Genomic DNA, 24205 nt, shown 5'->3' with positions numbered 1-24205 from the left:
GAGTACGCAACAATTATAGTGCTTAAGCTGTACATTATCAGGGGATACCAACGTACGGAATGCTAGTTTCAATTAATAGTTCATAAAATCGACACTCAGAAAATATTTTAACCACTTTGTAAATGTCTGAAAATAATCCTTCAAAATCGGAACAAGTTGCTTATTTTAAAAAAAAGGTCAGGACAAATTTTAGAGACTCAAAAAACGGGACAATACCGATTAAGCGGGACGTATGGTGACCCTACTCCCGTTGTCTATTGCCTGCCTGAGACATCCCTAGTGCGAGCGAAACTCTTTCCACCTGCTGGTCTACTACCCCAGCTGATTGCCCCGCCGTTTTACTGACCGACTCTGTTGCGTCATCCGCCGTCCGAACTGCTTGAGAGAACTTGCATTCTGCCGTGGCTACTTGTAAACGCGCCGTAGCGCCATCACTATGCTCCCGCCTGTCAAACTGCGTCACACTCTCCGCGCCATCTGTCACTGAGCGGCGACTGCTGCAGCTCGACTTAGCACAGCGCTGAGGTACTTCTGCACTGTACTCATGGTGTTGGAAACCTTTCTTGCGTCTGGGCCATTAAATGTGTTTCTTTACTGCGCCTCAGCATTTCTGGAAAAGGTCAGTGATGAGGACCATTGGCGCGAAAACAATAATTACCACCAGAATAGATATAACAGGTATAGGAACCAAAGATTGCACGATGATGACAAAAGAGATAACAAACGTAATCAAATCGATATGATGCGAAGGGGAAGAGGTAACTTCAAAAGACATCCAAAACTACTAATATATATGTGAAATTACCACACGTTCTTGGCAGAGATCCAAATAAATCCACTGGTAGTAACTCTAGACTATCGTTCGGTTTTATACTTTGCATTGCCCCTCTACTTGTATTGTCAGTAACCTTTACCCTCTGACATACATCACAGGATTGTAACCGACTAGTTACTTTCTTCAAAGAATTGATACCAATTTTGGCTATGCTCGCTAACTTCTCATAGCACTTCTTTGCACCACAGTGCCCATAAACCAAATGAAAATAGTCTATCAATTGGGTTTCGTATTGTGATGGCGGGCAAATTTGCCATTCCTCACTGTCCTTACTTTTCCTATTCCTTTAAATATTTTACAAAACTTAGGTATCTGTGGACAATCTGTACTGTCAAATTTGACATTTACTGATTTCCATACTTCATCATCATTTTGCAATCTCCTCATATTTTTGCAAATAGAAAGTATCTTCTTGCTGCCCACTACATCCTTTAAATACATATTTTGAATGTCCCTTTGCCATAATTATCTTGCACATTTAATCCTTTAGCATCTGGTAATCTATACAAAGCGTCTGCTACATTGTTTTCTGTTCCCTTTACATACAGAATTTCGTAATCAAATTGTTGCAGATAAAGAGCCCAACGAGCTAACCTTTGGTTTAACAATCTACAGTTCTTTAAAAATGTAAGTGCTTTATGATCTGTGTGTATAATTAACTTATGTCCCCATAAATAATTACGAAATTTTTTCAGTCCCCAAATTATAGCTAATTATTCCTTTTCTGAAATTGTGCAATTCCATTCAAACCTAGTGAGTGTTCTGCCTGCAAAAGCAATTGTTTTGTGCACAATGCTGCCTTCTTGTTCTACCTCTTGAAATATTTCTACTCCTGTCCCATAGTTACTACTGTCAGTACTTATGTGGAATGGTAGTGACAAATCTGGATGGTGTAACAGGCTGTTCTTTAGTAATTCAGTCTTAATTTCTTCAAAATCATTCTGACATTCCTCCATCCAAATAAACGCACTGTTTTTATGTAACAAATTGTTCAATGCTTCACTGTTAAATGCATGACCTTTTACAAACTTCCTGTAAAATCCCCATAACCCTAAGTATGCCTTTAATTGTTTCTTATTCTTGGGAGGAGGTCACCTTTCAATGGCTTTAAGTTTTTCAAGGTCCTTTACAATACCAGTTGTCGTAATAATATGGCCTAAAAATTTTAGTTCTTTTCTTACAAGTTCGCATTTTTTAAATTTCAGAGTCATTCCTCCCTTCTGTAAAGCCAGTAACACTTGTTCCAACAGTTCACAGTGTTCCTGCCACTCTTGGGTAGCTATTAACAGATCGTCTACATATATTGGAACTCTAGTACTCAAAGTTCTCCCAAGTACCCAATCCAAAGCACGAATAAATACTGACACTGATGTGTTCATTGCAAATGGCAACACTTTATAGTGGTAACACCTTCAGCAAAGACAAAAGCGGTATACTTTCTCGACTCGACACTGAGCTGCACCTGCCAGTAGCTAGCAGTCATGTCAAGGCTACATAAATGCTTTACATTACAGAGTTTCTGTAGCGTATCATCGAGAGATTCGGGACAATCAATTTCCTTTTTCAATATTTTATTCAGTGTCCTTGCATCAATGACTATCCTCACTGCACCATCCCGTTTGGCCGCAATAAAAAGCGGGTTACTGTATTCGCTATTACTACGCTCAATAATTCCCCATTGTAACATTTTGTCGATTTCTGATTGAACTGTCTGTTTCTTTGCTGCAGGCACTGGATAAGGATGAACAAGAAAAGGTTTGTGTGGTAGAATTTCCATTCTGCATTCAAAACATGGTTTGTCCGAAAATACTGTACAATTTTCTTCCAAAATTTGTAACAGTTCCTCCTTTTGTCTTTGATTTAACTCAGGTATACTGTTTACTATGTTCTTAATTTCTCCCAACATCTGGCTCAAATGGCTCTGAGCAATATCCGACTTAACATCTGATGTCATCAGTCCCATAGAACTTAGAACTACTTAAACCTAACTAACCTAAGGACATCACACACATCCATGCCTGAGGCAAGATTCGAACCTGCGACCAGAGCGGTCGCGCGGTTCGAGACTGAAGCGCCTAGAACCGCTCGGCCACTCCGGCCGGCTCCCAACATCTGTTCTGTACTCTTCTTGCTTCTCTTATGGTAAGCTTCAAACAGTTCAGATAACGCTTCGTTATCTGTTTCTATCTTAATCATCATAGATGTAAAGTCCGCGTCTAACTTGTCGTTCGTTTCCTCAAAACTGATATCCAAATTTACATCCTCTTTTGTTATGTTAACTGTCTCGTTAGCACAATTAATACTCGTCTTTTGTTTGTGCAGCCAATCCACACCTAGGATTACTTCAGTACTATGTTCTTCAATTACTAGGAAGTCATGTGAAAACGTTTGTCCTTTTATCTTAAAGTCGATCAAGATTTGGTTCTTTACCGGTTTGCTCCTTTTCCCAGTAGCACATATAATACCTATTCCTTGGACAGTCATTACTACTATTCTAGGTTTGTTCTCTATGTATTCATAAAACGACTTAGACAATGCGGTAACCTGCGATCCTGTGTTTAATAATGCTCTTAACTTGTAATCATATATTTCAATCGGTAAAATAGTCTGTTTCTTAGACTTCTGTTCCGTGTCGCCTTGTCCTTCTCATAACAAGTCCTCATCCACCATTGCATCTTCCCACTAAATGGCGTTCGTTTCCTTTGATTGTACGTCTGGCGGCTCTTTCGTCCTTTTGATCGCAAATTCCTTCACGATCTCCTCCTCAATGCCTGACATACTCCGTCATTCAGTTCTCTCTTGTCGTTTTCGGTTCCTTCATCTGTAAATTCTTTCTGTTCTACGTTAGCATCAGTTTTCGTCAATTATCTGCATGAAAGGTTTTCGTTTTCCGTTTCTACTGCCTTTATACAACAAAGTTTTTCGGAAAGTTCTCTTACTTCGATTTCAGAGTCACTCGAATAATTACTTTCTTCATCTTCTTCTTCCGTTGGAGCACTTTCTATATCGCTTCCAGGCTCTAGCAAGAATGCTTGTCGTAACTTCTTGGTAAATTCCAAGTCATTACTAGTCTCGTAATCCATGCGTTGTTGGATTCTTTCGAGAGTAGTAAGATCTTCCTCCTTATTTTCCTTTGCAGTTCTCAGGTCTTTACTATCACAGAGTTTGTTTTCATCCGAACTACTTCCTACATCTTCGGCAATGACACCAGCTTGCACTTCAAATACACTGTAATTCTTGAGGAGCTCAATTAATCGCACGCATTCATTCTCTCTTAATTCAGGCCTATGACCGACAGCAACACTTTCCCTCATTTCATGGCCGCGGAATGGCTCATCAGCAACGTGTAAGATTCCATCTTTCATTGTGCGACTAAGTACGGCTTCCTCCTTTTCAGTCACTCGTGTTCTTTGCACTGTGCTTTTTGTTTTCATTTAAATTGCCAGCTCGCGAACCCTGCGCGGCTCCACTACAGAATCTTTCCTCCCTTCCTGCTGAGTTCGCCATTTTGGCGCTACTTTGCGTATCTTTACACTGCTACAGGCCGTCATACAAATTGCTCATTTGTATACGCCATTTACCTATTCCTTCGGACCAATTCTCCGTTTCCTTTGCCTCCCATTGTCTATCGCCTGCCTGAGACATCCCTAGCGCAAGCGAAACTCTTTCCACCTGCTGGTCTACTACCCCAGCTGATTGCCCCGCCGTTTTACTGACCGACTCTGTTGCGCCATCCGCCGTCCGAACTGCTTGAGAGAATTTGCATTTCTGCACTGCGCTCACGATGTTGGAAACCTTCCTTGCGTCTGGGCCATTTACTGTGTTTCTTTACCGCGTCCATCCGACCCTTAACACTCGCGGACTCTAGTTTTCCAAACAATCCAGCGCGGAATAATTGCGCGGTCCATTTTCTCTACCGCGTCTATTAAAATTACCTCTTCCCCTTCGCATCATATCGATTTGAGAACGTTCGTTATCCCTTTTGCCATCATCATGCAGTCTTTGGTTCCTATTCCAGTTATTTCTATTCTGGCGGCACTTATTCTTTTAGCGCCAATGTTCCTCATCGCTGACCTTTTCCAGAAACGCTTGAGAACGATTTGTGGTTGCTACCCACGTATCTCTTAGAATCTTCTGGCAACTTCTGCCAGAGATCCCAAATAATTTCGGAATATGATCTACGATTCCTTAAATCAGCTGACTTCCTATGCCAGGACTCACAAAATCCTTTCATAGTCATTTGGTTGTTCCTTTCAAACATTTTGACCATTATAACCTCACGCAATGGGCTATTTTGTATGTTTTCGGACCAGTATTCGTCCAAAAATTGTTGCCTAAACGTACTGAAGGACATTTCATCAGTACTCAGGTTTATGCCCCATCTTTTAGCATCTCCTACTAATCCACTAATTACGATGTTGATCTTTTACTGGTCGGTGCTATTTTCGGGAAAAAGCCTCTCACATTTTTTTATGAAATCCACAGGGGATAATCCACTGTGTTTATTGTAAGGGTCAAATTTTTCTTCGCCCTCCAATACTTTGCTATGATTTACTCCCTTTACTACGTAAGAAATGTTGTTCTTAATTTGATTTTCACGGTTGCTAACCTTCTCCTGAATGCAAGTCGTGTTATTACAGCATTTTGCCTGGCAAAGTTCTACCTGTTTCTTTAGCCCTTTTGCAGTTCCTTGAACAGTATTTCTCAGTTGAGGTATCTGTTCCTTACTCGTCTCAATGATGGTTTCCTTCGCTTGTGAAACCTCCTCTTTCACTTCAGCTTTAACCATAGGTTCGACCTGCTCTTGTATTTTCTCTACTTCTGTTTCAAACCTAGCATTGATTTCAACGATTTCAGTTTGAATGTTGCTAACATCTTCCTTCAGATCCTTAATGTCACTTTTCATGTTTATTAATTCCTCAGTAAGAAATCCTATTTTATTGTTTACCTTTTCCATCTGTTCAGTTTGTTTTTTAAGCTGTGTATGTACATGTTTTGTGTCTTCTTTAAGTTGTTGTTTTGTGTGTTCTTTAAGCTGTTCATTCTGAGATTTAATTTGCTCAGTTTGCCTTTGAAGCTGTTTGAATTTTAAGCTGTTCACTTTGGGATTTGATTTGTTCATTTTGGGATTTGATTTGTTCACTCAAAGGTTTGGTCTGTGTCTCTATGTGCATATTAATGCTGTTCAACAAAGCATACCAATCTACTTTGTGATTTTTCTTCTGTGTCATTTCCCTGATCCCTGTGTTCCTCTTCAGAATCTAACTTTTCTTTCTTTATCTGGGATGGACTTAACACCATAAAAGTCTCATCTTCCAGATCTACCTGCTGTACCTGTTCCTCTACCAGTGAGGGAGATTCATTTATGTTTTGTTCACTATCACTGTGTACAGAGTTTGATTCACTATCATCCTCCTGCTTCAGTTTCCTGTATTGCATTGCCTAATCTTTATCCATTTTTAACAACTTCTTAAATCACATGTATTCTTCCTAATGACTGTAACAGATCCGTGCCCCTTCACTATCTGTACCTCTCTCAAAAGTCCTGGCACGCGGCGCCAAGTGTAATATTCCCCCTTTTGACTTGTGTGTGTTATTTACTATCCTGATATGTAAAACCAGATGTAATAAGTGCGTATATTTTGTATTCTCTGAATTGGTTTACGGAACATACTGTCATGCAAAGCCAACTGTAATATTCTTATACTATACTGTTAATAATAAGCAATGAAACAAACAGAAATACAGTTGGCTTTGCATGACAGTATGTTTGTTCATATTTTTTAAAAATTGTTTGTAAATATTTTATTGAAACTTTTATAGCAGAAGTAGAGAAATCTTGTTTGAAGCGAAATCGATACTGAAACTCTTTGATAAGATTAAAATGAATGTACATATTAAGAAAAATGGTGAAATATTTACTTTTAAATGTTGTAAAGATATCTATTTGTTATAATTGTTAATTGTAAAAAGGTGCTATAATGTAATTATGTATGTAATAGTTACTGGCACTCACTTAGGGCTGTATGAGATATGTGTAGTATAAAAGATGGAGTAGTTCCGTCAGGGACGAAAAGCTGTGTAAGTGTAGGCAAAGGTGGGAGCGGAAACGTTTGGCGCGCTTTGGTGGGCTCGAACAAAGTCAGTCGGTGGCCAGTGATCTTAGAGGCAGCACGTGCAGCGCCAGCATAGTGTGGAGTTCGCCATATTGTCGCATCTTGCCTCAGTTGGAAACTGCAGTTTATCACGGCCTGGTATGGGGAGAAAAACAGGCTGTTGATTATAAGATGCATCATCGCTATGAAGAGGAAATAGGTCCGACATGGGTAACTGCTCTAGGCCGTTCTGATATTAATGCAGTTGTTGCCATCAACGCTACAGTCGCTGATCACAGCTTGCAGGGTACGACATTTTAGCTATGTATTATAGTGTGTGCCAGGAAGTTGAAATGTGCTTTAAGAATAATAATCATCATCCAGATCAACAACTGTGTCCACCTGGTAATTTATCCCGCTCATAAAACAAGCAGGATCCTAACGTGGTACATGAAAATTCCGAGTCACCTGTGTTCAGCCAAGACTGTGAAATCTTTAATATATTGCTGGCAAATCAGTGATTAATCAGTGAAATAATTAATGGAAAGAATAACTGAGAATTTCATAATTTACATTGCTATTATTTTCTGTGTTAAAATGATTACGTAAGGTTATGCCAGATTCAGAGGCCACTTTAGATAAATTGATTGCTGCTTTCACATTACGTATTAATGAAAGGAAGTACTAAGTTGATGATTAATGGTGATAAATAGTAACGTTAATCTGTTTATAGTGAATCAATGAAATGTTGAGTACCAAATATGTTGATGTAGAATCCCCCGCCTGTCCAAATTTACTTTTGCTCTCATGAAATCAGTCTGTTTAGGCAATTGGGTACTGTAGTTTTGTTTCGAGCGGCTACACTTTTCTTGTATTGCTGAACCATCTTTTATCTAAATCTAAAGTGAAGTGTGTTAGGTAAGTAGGGAGTTGCAATCCTTTCTGCTGTCCTACTCAGCTTCATTACACGTGACTAATTAGACTGGCGAATAATAGTGCACCACCAACCACATATGTTGTTATCCATGCGAATAGCAGTCTAACTACTGTTATTTTCCATACCTCTGAACTAATGACTTATTTGAAGAAACGAATTAAAGTCTGGTGCTTATTCCTTAGGTTAACACACACGGTTATTACACTCGTTTTTGTGGTTTTACTTTCCGGATAGGTAACTGTATTTCTGTTTGTTACATTGGTTATTATTAACAGTATAGTATAAGAATATTACAGTTGGCTTTGCATGACAGTATGTTTTGTAAACCAATTCAGAGAATACAAAATACACGCAGGTATTACATTTGGTTCTACATATCAGGACAATAAATAACACACACAACATCAGGAGGAATATTGCAAACTGGTATTATTATTTTTCCTTTTATTACATAGCCACTCCCTTCGAGCTTTTGCTCTCACTTACAGACATTACAGGAACATATATTACATTTTACGCTGAAACATAACCTGCGTAATTCAGATTCAATCAAACAGTCCACAGACTATTGTGTCTGTATGAAGAAGGAGCACCAGAGGGACGATAGGTATAAAATTGCTTGTAGTTTAACTCAGTAATTTGTTTTGTTATAGCGACAGAAGTTTGTGTGTGTAAAACATCCACTGAAAGAAAAGAACCACGAACTGCGTCACTGTGTTACAAAATAAAATATAACACTTACCTGCAGTGTAGTACACCTGCAGTGTAGTAAAGATTTGACAACAGTATTTAATCTGAGTCAATATGGCCAGAATGAAAGTAGATAAAAATGTAGCTACATAAAATCAAAATTCTGTGCCCCTTTTTTAGTTGTGTTGAAGACTTTACAGTTCACGTTTTATTATAATATGACCAGCCAGTAATGGGACTCTCAAGATTTTCGACAACCCCAGTACCTATTCAGAGAATGTTATCTTTTACAAGCTGGTATGTGAACCCATTTGGCTCTGTATGCGAACGACTGTACCTTGAATAGGGTGTCTAAGGGAGCCATCACAGTATTCAATGTTAAAGACTCAAACACAAGGATTCTATCATTTACAGCAACTTTATCCTCACAGCTCCCTCATTTTACCTTCCCTTTGAATGTGGTAACCAGCGTTTCTCTACGTCTAACACACAACCTGTTTGAAAAGAAGGCCTCATTGCCACAATCTCGACTTACTTGGCGGCAACTTTACGCACACTGAACGCACACTGCTGGTACGAGAGAAGACAGCTACGCCACACTAAAGTGCGCGTCATTTACGACGGCGGCCAAGTTTAGGTCGTTCTGCGCATCTGACGTCACAAAACACAGTCAGCCAATGAACAGAGAGCGATGTTGCCAGACCTCGACTGCACTGCAGAGCATGGACGAGTGTCTTCAGTTTTAGAAACGTTCAGTCATAAATAAAGTAATTGAACAAAAGCAATGTCTTGATAGCATTCTTTATACCAATTGCTTCATATTCTATTAATTAATTAAACCAAACAAGCAATAAGCCTCCTAATTCAGGCGATAGCAAAGAAATTCATTCTCACTAACCGCTTTTTCGCAATGAAGAACAGCAGTAATTGTTTATTTCCTATTGTACTTCGACAAAACGGGAGTAATTCACAGTCATACCAACAGTGTTTGTCGGTATTTCGAGTGATTCTTTAAAGTAATCCAGGATTTCTGTTGAATGACGAGCTACGTTAGTGTAAAGGTAAAGGTGTTTAGCTGCTAAGCAAAAGGTTCTAAGTTCAAACCTTGTTTGATGCTTAATGTTTTCTTCATTTAAAAGCAATATCGATGTGTCTGACTTCATGAATTTTATTCGTTTGAATGTAATTTTTTGAAATTTCTAGTGGCAACTAAAATCGACCATACGGAAAGTATACGCTGTGGACATTTTCTTCTGCAAACTCTTCAAAATTTCGTGCAATGGTTTACTACATTTAATGCTGCACAATAACTGCGTTGAACATCGAAACAAAAATAAGTCATTTATGGGGGGAAGGTATCAGTTAAGAAAATGTGTAAAATCAAATTTTTGGGCCAAATAGTTTTTGTGAAATCGAATGATAAGTGTGTCAAAGCAGTCGGAACACCACGTGTCTGCACAGGCGAGCAGTGCAGTGATGACAAAATCGCGCACAGCGCGGAATGCGGAGAGCACGTCTCTGTAGCAGCGAAAGGGTTAATGCGGCCGTGGCGACGACACTTCATAAACTGCGCGCTCCCCCCTAAACGTAAGTTTGCGAACTACAGGGTGAGTCATCTCACGTTACCGCTGGATATATTTCGTAAACCACATCAAATACTGACGAACCGATTCCACAGACCGAACGTGAGGAGAGGGGCTAGTGTAATTGTTTAATACAAACCATACGAAAATGCACGGAAGTATGTTTTTTAACACAAACCTACGTTTTTTTAAATGGAACCACGTTAGTTTTGTTAGCACATCTGAACATATAAACAAATAGGTAATCAGTGCCGTTTGTTGCATTGTAAAATGTTAATTACATCCGGAGATATTGTAACCTTAAAGTTGACGCTTGAAACCTCCGACGTTCAGTTGCGTGTTGTAACAAACACGGGCCACGGTCGGCGAGCAGCATCTGCAGGGACATGTTTACGATGACGACCGTGTTTACGACTGTGGCTGTAGTGCACTGTTGTGGTTTGGTCTAGCTGTCGCAGTGTCCGCATGTAGCGCTTGCTGCTATTGTTATTCTGCATTCGTCTCCGCACGCAGACCAACTGTAGTACACCGTGTTACCAGACGTCTGTGATAGTGTAGTGTTGTAGGAACTGTGACCATGGTGTATTCGAACTCTGAAAAGGCGGAGATGATACTCATCTATGGCGAGTGTCGACGAAATGCAGCTGAAGCCTGCAGGGTGTATGCAGAACGGTACCCGGACAGAGAGCATCCAACGTGCCGCACATTGCAAAACATCTACCGCCATCTGTACGCAAACGGGTCCGTAACAGGCCCGTCACAGGAGAAGCGGGTGCAGTTGGTGTGTTAGCTGCTGTTGCCATGAACCCACACAGTGAGTACACGGGACATTGCGAGAGCCGGTGGACTGAGTCAAAGTAGTGTCTTGCGCATACTGCATCGTCACCGCTTTCACCCGTTTCACGTGTCGCTACATCAGCAATTACATGGTGATGACTTTAATCATCGAGTGCAATTCTGTCAATGGGCATTAACAGAGAATGTGTTGCAGTTCTACCTGTTTACCGATGAATCGGGTTTCACAAACCACGGGGCAGTGAATCGACGGAACATGCATTACTGGTCCATGGACAATCCTCGCTGGCTCAGGCAGGTAGAGCGACAGCGACCGTGGACTGTAAATGTATGGTGCGGAATCATTGGCGACCACCTCATTGGTCCTCACTTCATTGCAGGGGCCCAAACAACTGCAACATATATCGCGTTTCTACAGAATAATCTGCCAACGTTGCTCGAAAATGTCCCACTGGAAACCCGTCGACGTATGTGGTATCAGCATGATGGTGCACCTGCACATTCCGCAATTAACACTAGGCTGACCCTTGACAGGACGTTCGACGGGCGTTTCATAGGACGTGGAGGTTCAAATGGTTCAAATGGCTCTGAGCACTATGGGACTTAACTGCTGTGGTCATCAGTCCCCTAGAACTTAGAACTACTTAAAACTAACTAACCTAAGGACATCACACACATCCATGCCCGAGGCAGGATTCCAACCTGCGACGTAGCGGTCGCGCGGTTCCAGACTGTAGCGCCTTTAACCGCCCGGCCACTCCGGCCGGCGGACGTGGAGGACGCATAAATTGGCCAGCCCGTTCTCCTGATCTTACACCTCTGGACTTCTTTCTGTGGGGTACGTTAAAGGAGAATGTGTACCGTGATGTGCCTACAACCCCAGAGGATATGAAACAACGTATTGTGGCAGCCTGCGGCGACATTACGCCAGATGTACTGCGGCGTGTACGACATTCATTACGCCAGAGATTGCAATTGTGTGCAGCAAATGATGGCCACCACATTGAACATCTATTGGCGTGACATGTCGGGACACACTCTATTCCACTCCGTAATTGAAAACGGAAACCACGTGTGTAGGTGTCCCTCACCCCTCATGGTAATGTAAATGTGCGTCATTCAAAAAGACCAATAAAAAGGTGTTAGCATGTGGACGTAATGTGCTGTTCCAGTCTCTTCTGTACCTAAGGTCCATCACCGTTCCCTTTGGATCCCTACGTAATTCGGTGCTCTCCGATACACACGATCGAACAGCGGAGGAGTGGTACTCAAGCGCCAACTTTAGGTTACAATATCTCCGGATGTCATTAACATGTTACAATGCAACAAACGGCGCTGATTACGTATTTGTTTATATGTTGAGATGTGCTAACAAAACTAACGGGGTTCCACTTAAAAAACCGTAGGTTTGTGTTAGAAAACATACTTCCGTGCATTTTTGTATGGTTTGTATTAACCAATTACACTAGCCCCTCTCCTCACGTTCGATCTGTGGAATCGATTCGTCAGTATTTGATGTGGTTTACGAAATATATCCAGCGGTAATGTTAGGTGACTCACCCTGTATACTATACTATGGCGCTGCTTCTCTTGGCGTGTGCAACTGGCAACGCAGCAATCTCCCGCGTCTGGGCGGGCATGCGCGAGCCGCCAAGATAAATGAATTGAACTATAGTTTTCTTGAGCAGTGCTGCTCACTTACTTGCATTGTGGGCCGGTGTTCCCGTGCAGCCCTGCAGTCTAGGAACGCGGTTTGTACTGCTGCGCTGCTGCCGCTGAATGAAGGCCGACTGACCCGAGCGCTTTCGCTGCTCGCTGGGTGTAATGAACTGACCTTGGCAGGAGCCGCCTCAGCCGCGTCCCACAGCAACACCACGCCCACGTGAGCGCACGCAGAGCCAAACTGTCAAATGACACGCGACTGCAACAATACGCCCTGTGGCTGTCGTGTGCGCTACAATTAGCTCTCCAGCGTCTTCCTGCTCTCTCCTGTTGAAATTTTAAGAGCTGATTGTCGATTTGTTTGCACGTCGAGCGTCGATAGCGTTTAAACGTTGGACTAGATGATCGATCACTTACCTTTGTCAGCTTGCATAACGGTATGACTGCACGAATTTTTTAAACAAAACGCGTTTTCTGGCGTCTCTTCGTTTACGAGTAAAATCCATCGTGTGCGGAATGGCACTTGACTTTCATTGTCTTTATGCTTTGCAGACTTTTGTTTTTTATAGCATTTGTAGACATGGAGAAAGCTTTTGACTATGTTGACTGGAATTCTCTCTTTCAAATTATGAAGATGACAGGGGTAAAATAGAGTGAGTGAAAGACTATATACAATTTCTGCAAAAACCAGCTGGAGTCGAGGGGCATGAAAGGGAAGCATTGGTTGGGAAGAGAGTGAGACAGGGTTGTAGCCTGTCCCTGATGTTATTCAATCTGTATATTGAGCAAGCAGTAAAGGAAACAAAAGAAAAATTGGGAGTAGGAATTAAATTCCAGGGGAAAGAAATAAAAAGATTGAGCTTTAACAACGAAATTGTAACTCTGTCAGAGACAGCAAAGGACCTGGAAGGCCAGTTGAACGGAATGGATGCGGTCTTGAAAGGATCATACAAGATGAACATCAACAAAAGCAAAACGAGGATAATGGAATGTAGTCGAATTAACTCAGGTGATGCTGAGCGAATTAGTTTAGGAAATGAGACACTTAAAGTGGTAGATGAGGTTTGCTATTTGGGGAGCAAAATAACTGATGATTGCAGGGAGGGTATAAAATGCAGATCGGCAAGGCAAGAAAAGCGTTTCTGATGAAGAGAAGTTTTGTTAACATCAAGTACACATTTAAATGCCAGGAAGTCTTTTATTTGAAAGTATTTGTATGGAGTGTAGCCATTATGGAGGTGAAACTTGGTCAATAGACAAGAAGAGAATGGAAGCTTTTGAATTATGGTGCTACAGAAGAATGCTGAAGATTAGATGGGTAGATCACGTAAATAATGTGGAAGTACTGGATAGAACTGGGGTGAAGAGGTATTTGTGCCACAACTTGACTAGAAGGAGGGATCGGTTGGTAGGACATGTTCTGAGGCATCAAGGGGTCACCAATTTAGTACTGGAGTGAACCGTGGGCGGTAAAAATCGTAGCGAGAGACCAAGAGATGAATAAAGTAAGCTGATACATAAAAAAGATGTAGGTTGCAATAGTTATTCAGAGATGGAGAGGCTTGCACAGGATAGAGTGGCATGGTTAGCTGCATCAAACCAGTCTCTGGACTGAAGACCGCAAGAAGAACATCGATTGTGTTGTGTGACAGCGATCCTCTCTCAGTTCTTTTTTTTTTTTTTTTTTTTTTTCAAAATACTATGGAAAGGCTTGGTAACTGCTGTCGGAATTGTCATCAGTTTTCTCAATAGGAAACATAAAAACCACTTCCACTATGTGAACCAACAAACAATGCTGGAATAAATTTCTGTGTGTCACCAGTTACCAAGGCTTTTCATTCAGGAAAAAAACCATTCGTTTACCAATGGACGTTGACTGAGATACAGCCTTTGCCACCAATCGTCATCGATCAGATATGAGAGCCCTGCATATGTACACCAGACTCCAGAGTCGGTCTGACCCTGGAATTTTCTGCCTGTTACTGTGCATGCACCACCACACATACACAGCCCGCTGCCGACTATATAAATTCACTACTGCCTGGTACCTAGTAGAGGGCAGGCGTTCGTAGTTATGAGACATTGTTGTCTAATCAATTTGGCAGAAATGTTTGCTGAAGGATCACTGTGACCGAGGAGTGCACATTGTGTAGCTGTTCCGTCGCTGAGTGTGAAGCACATTCATGTGTAAATGGCACGTAGAAATGACGTTTTACTAACGGAAGATGCTGTATTGGAAGCACTGTTAGAAGAACTCAGTCGTGAAAGGTACTTAAATGAATATCATGATGGAAGGGACTGTGAAGTTGACGCTCCTGCAGCAGTTGCGGACAATGCCGAAGCCGACCAGTCCGCTGAATCTTCAGGCAGCGCTGGAGAACACTCAACCGCCCGAGGTAAGAATGGTCATTGGTGGAGAGAGGCTGTGTCTAATGGAAGTAGTAGGCCAGTTGCCGATAACGTGGCAGTCCATATTCCAGGCGTTAAAGGCAACGCTAAGGGGCACAGAATTTACTGATCGATCAGTTAGTTGTAGAAAAACTTTCCACATTCATCAACAAAAATATTCAAGGTACGAGTGTACAAGGGTCCGCCCAGAGCCACACTCATGTGACGAATCATGGTGACGATCTTGCTCGCGAAGGTTTTTATACTACCCTGGAAGACTACCCAAAAGCAGTGAACTAAATTTAGAAAATTTATGGTCTCACGATTTTGCGAGTGCAACATAACGAGATTAGGTCACCACTTGATCACAAGATTATACAGCGTGGTCCATTGATAGTGACCGGGCCAAATGTCTCACGAAATAAGCGTCAAACGAAAAAACTTCAAAGAACGAAACTCATCTAGCTTGAAGGGGGAAACCAGATGGCGCTATGGTTAGCCCATTAGATGGCGCTGCCATAGGTCAAACGGATATCAAATGCGTTTTTTTTAATATAGGAACCTCGAATTTTTATGACATATTCGTGTAGTACGTAAATAAATATGAATGTTTTAGTTGGACCACTTTTTTCGCTTTGTGATAGATGGCGCTATAATAGTCACAAACGTATAAGTACGAGGTATCACGTAACATTCCGCCAGTGCGGACGGTATTTGCTTCGTGATACACTTCCCGTGTTAAAATGGACTGTTTACCAATTGCGGAAAAGGTCATATTGTGTTAATTTATGGCAATTGTGATCAAAATGCCCAAGGGGCTGCTCGGTAACCTAAACGACATCATCCAAGTGTCCGGACCGTTCGCCGGGTAGTTACGATATTTAAGGAAACAGGAAGTGTTCAGCCACATGTGAAACGTCAACCACGACCTGCAACAAATGATGACGCCCAAGTAGGTGTTTTAGCTGCTGTCGGCTAATTCGCACATCAGTAGCAGACAAATTAAGCGAGAATCGAGAATCTCAAAAACGTCGGTGTTGAGAATGCTACATCAACATCGATTGCACCCGTACCCTGTTTCTCTGCACCAGGAATTGCATGGCGACGACTTTGAACGTCGTGTACAGTTCTTCCACTGGGCACAAGAGTAATTACGGGACGATGACACATTTTTTCCACGCGTTCTATTTAGCGACGAAGCGTCATTCACCAACAGCGGTAACGTAAACCGGCATAATATGCACTATTGGGCAACGGAAAATCCACGATGGCTGTGAAAAGTGGAACATCAGCGACCTTGGCGGGTTAATGTATGGTGCGCCGTTATGGGAGGAAGGATAATTGGCCCCCATTTTATCGATGGCAATCTAAATGGTGCAATGTATGCTGGTTTCCTACGTAATGTTCTACCGATGTTACTTCATGATGTTTCACTGCATGACAGAACGGCGATGTACTTCCAACATGATGGATGTCCGGCACATTGCTCGCGTGCAGTTGATGCGATATTGAATAGCATATTTCATGACAGGTGGATTGGTCGTCGAAGCACCGTACCGTGGCCCGCACGTTCACCGGATATGACGTCCCCGCATTTCTTTCCTTGGGGGAAAGTTGAAGGATATTTGCTGTTATGGTCCACCGACAACGCCTGACAACATGCGTAAGCGCATTGTCAATGCATGTACGAACATTACGGAAGGCGAACTACTCGCTGTTGAGAGGAATGTCGTTACACGTATGGCCAAATGCAATGAGGTTGACGGACATCATTTTGAGCATTTATTGCATTAATGTGGTATTTACAGTTAATCACGCTCTAACAGCATGCGTTCTCAGAAATGATAAGTTGACAAAGGTACATGTATCACATTGGAACAACCGAAATAAAATGTGAAAACGTACCTACGTTCTGTATTTTAATTTAAAAAAAAACCTGTTACAAACTGTTCGTCTAAAATTGTGAGCCATATGTTTGTGACTGTTATTGCGCCATCTATCACAAAGCGAAAAAAGTTATCCAACTAAAACATTCATATTTCCTTATGTACTACACGAATATGTAACAGAAAATCCGGGTTGCTATTTAAAAAACGCAGTTGATATCCGTTTGACCTATGGCACCGTCATCTAGCGGGCCAACCTAGCGCCATCTGGTTTCCCCCTTCAAGCTAGACAAGTTTCGTTCTTTGTAGTTTCTTCGTTTGGCGCTTATTTCGTGAGATATTTGGCCCGGTCACGATGAATGGACCACGCTGTATATGAGCGGCTTGTTGGTTTCCTGCACCGTTGCCCTTTCGGGAGCTGTAGACCACAGAAACCAAATAAATGTGGCATGAAAAGTGAAACGATAAATGAATCCAGGGCATATTATATAATAAATGGTGAAGGGCACCGTGGTGCAAATGAATCTGTAGCGGAATAATATGAAGGAAAAATGTTTCTGAACGAATACACGATAAAAATCGAAATATGTCCAAGAAAAATTGGTTCATGAGTGTACCTATAGGAGTTCGTATGCTAGCCTCTTACAAATGAACGATTCGGACACGCTCAGAAAAACTAACGCGAGATATTGCCTTCATTTTTTTGTAGAAACGCAGAAAATACATGTGACGATTTCGGTCAGAAGAAGACCGTCCTGTCTTGTACACCGAGAAAGAATGGGGTAATCCTCATTTTGTCGACGATGGTTAGAGACTTCACTGCTGATGGAGAAACTGGAAAACAACATACGGCGGTTGTGCGTAACACCACCGCGGCAGGAAAGGATCCCTTTCATCAGTTACGCGCCGGCCGGGGTGGCCGAGCGGTTCTAGGCGCTACAGTCTGGAACCGCGCGACTGCTACGGTCGCAGGTTCGAATCCTGCCTCGGGCATGGATGTGTGTAATGTCCTTAGCTTGGTTAGGTTTAAGTAGTTCTAAGTTCTAGGGGACTGATGAACCTCAGAAGTTAAGTTCCATAGTGCTGAGAGCCATTTGAACCATTTTTTTCTTCAGTTACGCAGCACATCTTCCGTGTCGAAGGAAAAGCAGCAATGTCCGCTTCGCCTGCGATTCGCCCTGATGGATCGGACAGGTATCAGTGCAATGGTACTGTGAAGAGAAGAATTTCTCAAGCGTCTGGCACTGGACACTCCCGAAACTTCGCAAGTTGTGATTTCAAAGCGCAAGAGGTATTTCACATGCCCATACTGGAAGGACAGGACAACGTCATTGGCATACGGCACATACAGCGAGTTGTACTGCCTCAACATAGCGCTAACTTGTGCCAAGATTGCGGTAATAATCACCTAGTGGATTTACGAATAACTGAGAACATCTCAAAATATTTGTGTATTATAGAGGGTGACAATTATTGAACTATATGAAATAAAATCGCCAGAACTTCTGAACGGTTCGCGTAGGACGTTCAAACTGTGCAGTTGGCCGCGGGGCATCATGGGAATTAGTATTCGCAGTACGGTTTGGTTTAGCGACGAAGCCCACTTACATCTGGATGGGTTCGTCAATAAGCCAAATTGGCGCGTTCGGGGTACTGAGAATCCGCATTTCGCGAAGTCTCTTCCCGCACCGGGTGACTGTGTTGTGTGCAGTGTCCAGTCACGGAATAATCGCTGCGATATTCCTTGATATCACGGTGACTGCCGAACGGTGCGTGAAGGTTTAAGAAGACGTTTCGTCCCCATTATCCAAAGTGGCTATGTTTTCGACAAGATGTGGTTCGTGCAAGACGGAGCTCGACCACATCGAAGCAGGAGAGTACTTGATATCCTGGAGGAGGACTCTGGGGTCCGCATTCTGGCTCTTGGGTACCCAGAGGCCACTGGCATGGGCCTCGATTGGTCGCCATATTCTCCGGATCTGAACACATGCGACTCCTTTTTGTGAGGCTACATTAAAAACAAAGTGTGCAGCAATAGCCTCAAAACCTGTACTGAGCTGAAAACAGCCATTCAGCATGTCATCGACAGCATCGATGTTCCGACACTTCAGCGGGTCATGCAGAATTTCGCTATTCGTCTGCACCATATCATCGCCAATGAAGTCAAACCTAAATTCGAATATTTGTGGTAACGTTTACGTGTTGAATCAAGTGTGTGCATGCAGTAGTTTGTAACGAATTTACGTTTTTTTCGTTGTTGTTGTTGTCTTCAGTCCTGAGACTGGTTTGATGCAGCTCTCCATGCCATACAGTAAAGCTGCATGCCCTCGGGAAAAATTACGGCTGTAGCTTCCCCTTGCTTTCAGCCGTTTGCAGTACCAGCACAGCAAGGCCGTTTTGGCTATAGTTGCAAGGCCAGATCAGTCAATCACCCAGACTGTTGCCCTTGTAACTACTGAAAAGGCTGCTGCCCCTCTTCAGGAACCACACGTTGTGGTTGCACCTACGGTACGGCTATCTGTATCGCTGAGGCACGCAAGCCTCCCCACCAACGGCAAGGTCCATGGTTGTTGGGGGGGGGGGGGGGGGGGTGTTCGTATATTTCAATAATTGTCACCGTGCATATCCAATGTGTGAAAAAGTCAAGTGATTCAAGTTCGGGAAAAATTCACGCACATTCAACAGCTTTTCCTTGAGTTGTAAATAGTTCAATGGTTTCTCCTTGATCTCTGTAACTCCATTGACTACATCTATTATGTTTCATCGCTCTTTCCATCATACACGACTAACTATTCATCATACTGTCTCTTCACACTAAACTGCGGTAGAATAGCGACAAATTTTAAGAGAACTAATAGCGATGACTTCGAGAAAATTGTCTAACACTTTACTCCTGGGAAAACAATGGTCAGTATCTGATTGTTGTGAGGACAACACAAAACTGAATTTCAGCGCTGCCGCCATGAGCCGCAGTAAAATGCATATTGCTTGTTTTAGCACATCAGAAATAATCTGACCAAGGGACACGCTAACCACCACCTGCATTCTCTGATAGTTCCACCAATACGTGTTTACACTTTGCATTCACACTTCAAAAAATGTTAAAATGTGTGTGGATTCCTAAGGGACCAAACTGCTGAGGTCATCGGTCCCTAGACTTACACACTAGTTAAACTAACTTATGCTAAGAACAAAACACACACCTACGTCCGAGGGAGGACTCGAACCTTCGGCAGGAGGAGCCGCGCAATCCGTGACACAGCACCACAAACCGCGCGGCCGCTCCGCGCGGCTTTTCACACTTCCAATGGCTGTGAAGTGTAGTGGCACTTTAACAACGTCTGCATCTACACCTACATACGCACTCCGCAAGTCACTGTATGGTGCATGCCAGAGGGTACCCAATACCACTACCAGTCACTCCCTGTCGTGCTGCACTCGCAAATAGTGCGAGCTAAAACCAACCGCCTATATATCTCCACACGAGCCTTAATTTCTCTTATCTTGTCTTTGCGGTCCTTACGCGAAATGCTTGTTGGCGGCAGTAGAATCGTTCTGCAGTCAGCTAGGAATGCAGGTTCTCTAAATTTTATGCTTAATCCAACATAGTGCAACGCATTTCGAACATGTTCTGTTCATCTTCAGGCGTTTATACATACATATGTACATACATAGAGAAATGTTAAAAATAAACAGTCTTAAACTAGATTAATCTTAAACACTTTGTCCAATGGACAAAGTGTTCTAGATTAATCTAGTTTAAGACTGTTTATTTTTAAGTAACATTTCTCTATGTATGTGTGTATGTATGTGTAAACGCCTGAAGATGAACAGAACATGTTCGAAACGTGAACAAAGTGTTCTAGATTAATCTAGTTTAAGACTTTATTTTTAAGTAACATTTCTCTATGTATGTACGTATGTATGTATAAACGCCTGAAGATGAACAGAACATGTTCGAAACGTGGACAAAGTGTTCTAGATTAGTCTAGTTTAAGACTGTTTATTTTTAAGTAACATTTCTCTATGTATGTACGTATGTATGTATAAACGCCTGAAGATGAACAGAACATGTTAGAAACGCGTTGCATTATGCTAGATTAAGCATAAAATAAAAAGTGACTGGTAGCAGAAACTTGAAATAAATAATTATGGCTCTGAGCACTATGGGACTCAACTGCTGAGGTCATTAGTCCCCTAGAACTTAGAACTAGTTAAACCTAACTAACCTAAGGACATCACAAATATCCATGCCCGAGGCAGGATTCGAACCTGCGACCGTAGCGGTCTTGCGGTTCCAGACTGCAGCGCCTTTAACCGCACGGCCACTTCGGCCGACAATAAATAATTATCCCACACAGTCACGGTTCACAAACATAGCCATTATGGTTGAAAATAGTTATCTGTGTGTGCTGATCGAATCTAAGGATAACAAATTTGGCTCAGTGCTCAGAGCCATAAGGATAACAAATTTAGCAACATGCCTCTGAATCCTTTAGCTGACAGTGCACAAGTAAATGGTGAGGTTATTACCCATTCTTGGATCGGAAGATGAACAGGATTTAAACTTCAGATAACCTAAATAAGGCTGCTTTAGGGTAACAACAAAAGGAAACAGAAATCCATAAACTGAAAGATGCCCCCGAACGGCTAGTCATATTAGACGTAGCGGCGAGGTATGGAAACCTGCGTGTTATTTTGCAGATAACCAGAATTTTCAAAGCCAGTGTGCTCCAGTAGACACAGTAAAGGCGAAAGAAATATATTTATTACTTCTCAACGGTGCTCGTACAAAAGTGGAAGAGTTTCAGTTCATCGATTTCCATAACAATTTAATCTCTCAGGTACTCTCTCCCATAATTTCTTTTCTGAGACCCTACATGCCTGCTGCGTGGAAGCACATTACTTGCCGAATGCTTTTATTATGTGCTGCAAATCTAGCATCTTGGTTGAAAGTAAAAATATCATAGATGAAATCAGTACCGCCCTCGTAAGCAACCTTCATGGTTCTGGCACTGCTAAGAATATACTCAGCCTACACTACGATGTAACTGTAAAAGATCTTGGGCACTCCAATCATCTCGAAACGACACTGTTACTCTGTTTCGTATCATCTGCCACTTGGCTCCCTCAAGTAATTTATAAATACGTGAGTCAGAGTGAATCTCAATCTTTCACTATTACGTGCATCCTCTGGAGGAAGGATGAGCGAGATAATGTGTTCATTTATTATCCAGTGATGCCTCATGAACCACCTCCCACCCTGTAAATCTTCCTGAGTGGATGGATGAATCAGTTTGTTCTCAACGGTCCGTGGCGAACCAGTCAGTCAACTACAGCATGCGTCAGCTATGCTAGCCCGACAGTGTTCCTGTAGTTATGTGATTACTGGTGAAGGTGGAGTGTGTCAAATGTATTCTGTTCCCTTTCATGCTCACTGTCCAGTAGTTGTATAGAAAGAAGTAGAGCGCGTTCTAGTTCTCGCCTACCCCTACCGCCTGCTGCCCCTTCCACCACCTCCTCCCCCCCCCCCCCCCCTCTCTTAACACGAACAGGTCCGCGGGTACAGCGAATGGGCTGTCCTTTGGCTGGCCACTGGTCAGAATTCTGCATTCTGCGATACCGATGGGTATCGGTATTTTCATTTTACGTATCAAAAATTTGTATAAACTATACCCACTACAATTCACCATGAGAGTGTAGAGTAAATTTTGAAGTTTTAGCATAAAAATCTGTAAATTGAAATTTTCCAAGATTTGGTAAATATTATCAGTTAATGTCAGTGACAATTATATAAATATCTTTACTTCAAATGTTATCTTTGAACTTTGTCTTTGTGGACGGTCGGCAACAAGTGGTGGAGTAATGGGGGCACGTCGTGCTTGTGATGCACTAGAAACCAGACACTGCAACTGCCACATAGTTCAACGAGGCGAAAGAATATTACATTTCGTTATTCCAGTGTTTGCAGAGTTAAAATGCGAATATACGAAAGTGCAGATATTTATTTCATTTCGTAGTTAGTGATTCAGCAGACTTTCAGAACGCTAACACCATTGGGAGTTCTTCATACAAACGAGACCTGCAGGCATTATGATACCTTTATAAGAAGTCAACGAAGCCAACTTCAAGACAATCAGCTAAGTAGACAGTTAGCTTTTAGTAGAGTAACTGTACCCTCCATTGCAACTCCATGCAGAATAATGACAGACAAGTCATTGTAAAGGAAGCACTGAATCGGTGTATTACATGCTGTGGTATTTTCCTGGAGTTTATGGGGTCAGGTACTGAGTTGATATTTCATCTTGTAGCAGTTTTCAATCGGTTACCGTTTATAGCTACTGTTCAATAGTTATCTTCGTAGTCATATTTTCGGTTTGTGAAGATATTGCTAACTGTGAGAAGAAAAAGCGTATCAATCACACGCCCAGAAGCGTTAATTTGTAAGACGCGAGTACTCGATCTGCTATGGATGCACTCGTGAACCAACTGTCAATTATCAATTTTCGCTTTGTACCGTGATCATCACATATTCATGAGCTCGTGTGCTGTTGAAATTTATCTGTTGTACATAAAATCGATATTACTGATATTAGCGGGCTATTTGGAGTAGATTCATCTCTGTGATTTTTTTTTTCACATTCCATGTGCAGCCTCATTGATTTGTAGATGTCGCAATGTGGAGATGCGAGAATTGAAACAAGCCCATGTATCTGACAAGATTTCGCCTGTGCCCTCTGTTCACGTTCAGTCATAGCAAAATTCATCTAAGCACCTGTCCCCCCTTTTGTCAGATATACCTGGTCAAGAAGTCTTCTGATCGCCATTAGTGGAATTAAATTCATTTAAACACCCTGCCCCCTTTCAGTCTTGCCCAAATACACTCCTGGATATGGAAAAAAGAACACATTAACACCGGTGTGTCAGACCCACCATACTTGCTCCGGACACTGCGAGAGGGCTGTACAAGCAATGATCACACGCACGGCACAGCGGTCACACCAGGAACCGCGGTGTTGGCCGTCGAATGGCGCTAGCTGCGCAGCATTTGTGCACCGCCGCCGTCAGTGTCAGCCAGTTTGCCGTGGCATACGGAGCTCCATCGCAGTCTTTAACACTGGTAGCATGCCGCGACAGCGTGGACGTGAACCGTATGTGCAGTTGACGGACTTTGAGCGAGGGCGTATAGTGGGCATGCGGGAGGCCGGGTGGACGTACCGCCGAATTGCTCAACACGTGGGGCGTGAGGTCTCCACAGTACATCGATGTTGTCGCCAGTGGTCGGCGGAAGGTGCACGTGCCCGTCGACCTGGGACCGGACCGCAGCGACGCAC

The 24205-nt window shown here is 42.5% G+C and overlaps 1 protein-coding gene across 1 annotated transcript in view; it reads right to left on the bottom strand.

Moving 5' to 3' along the window:
- LOC124544653 (UDP-glycosyltransferase UGT5-like) overlaps positions 1–12738 on the bottom strand; it is a 125181-nt gene extending 112443 nt beyond the window's left edge. Inside the window, exon 1 of the mRNA XM_047123267.1 lies at positions 12638–12738. Within this exon, the coding sequence (XP_046979223.1) occupies positions 12638–12643 (6 nt within the window). The 5' untranslated portion in view covers positions 12644–12738. The remainder of the gene's footprint in view (positions 1–12637) is intronic.
- Between the last annotated feature and the right edge of the window lie 11467 nt (positions 12739–24205).

Source organism: Schistocerca americana, chromosome 8 (genome assembly GCF_021461395.2).
Source record: "Schistocerca americana isolate TAMUIC-IGC-003095 chromosome 8, iqSchAmer2.1, whole genome shotgun sequence".
NCBI lineage: Eukaryota > Metazoa > Arthropoda > Insecta > Orthoptera > Acrididae > Schistocerca > Schistocerca americana.
Note: the sequence above shows the minus strand (reverse complement) of the source record. Positions and strands in the feature narration are given on the sequence as shown.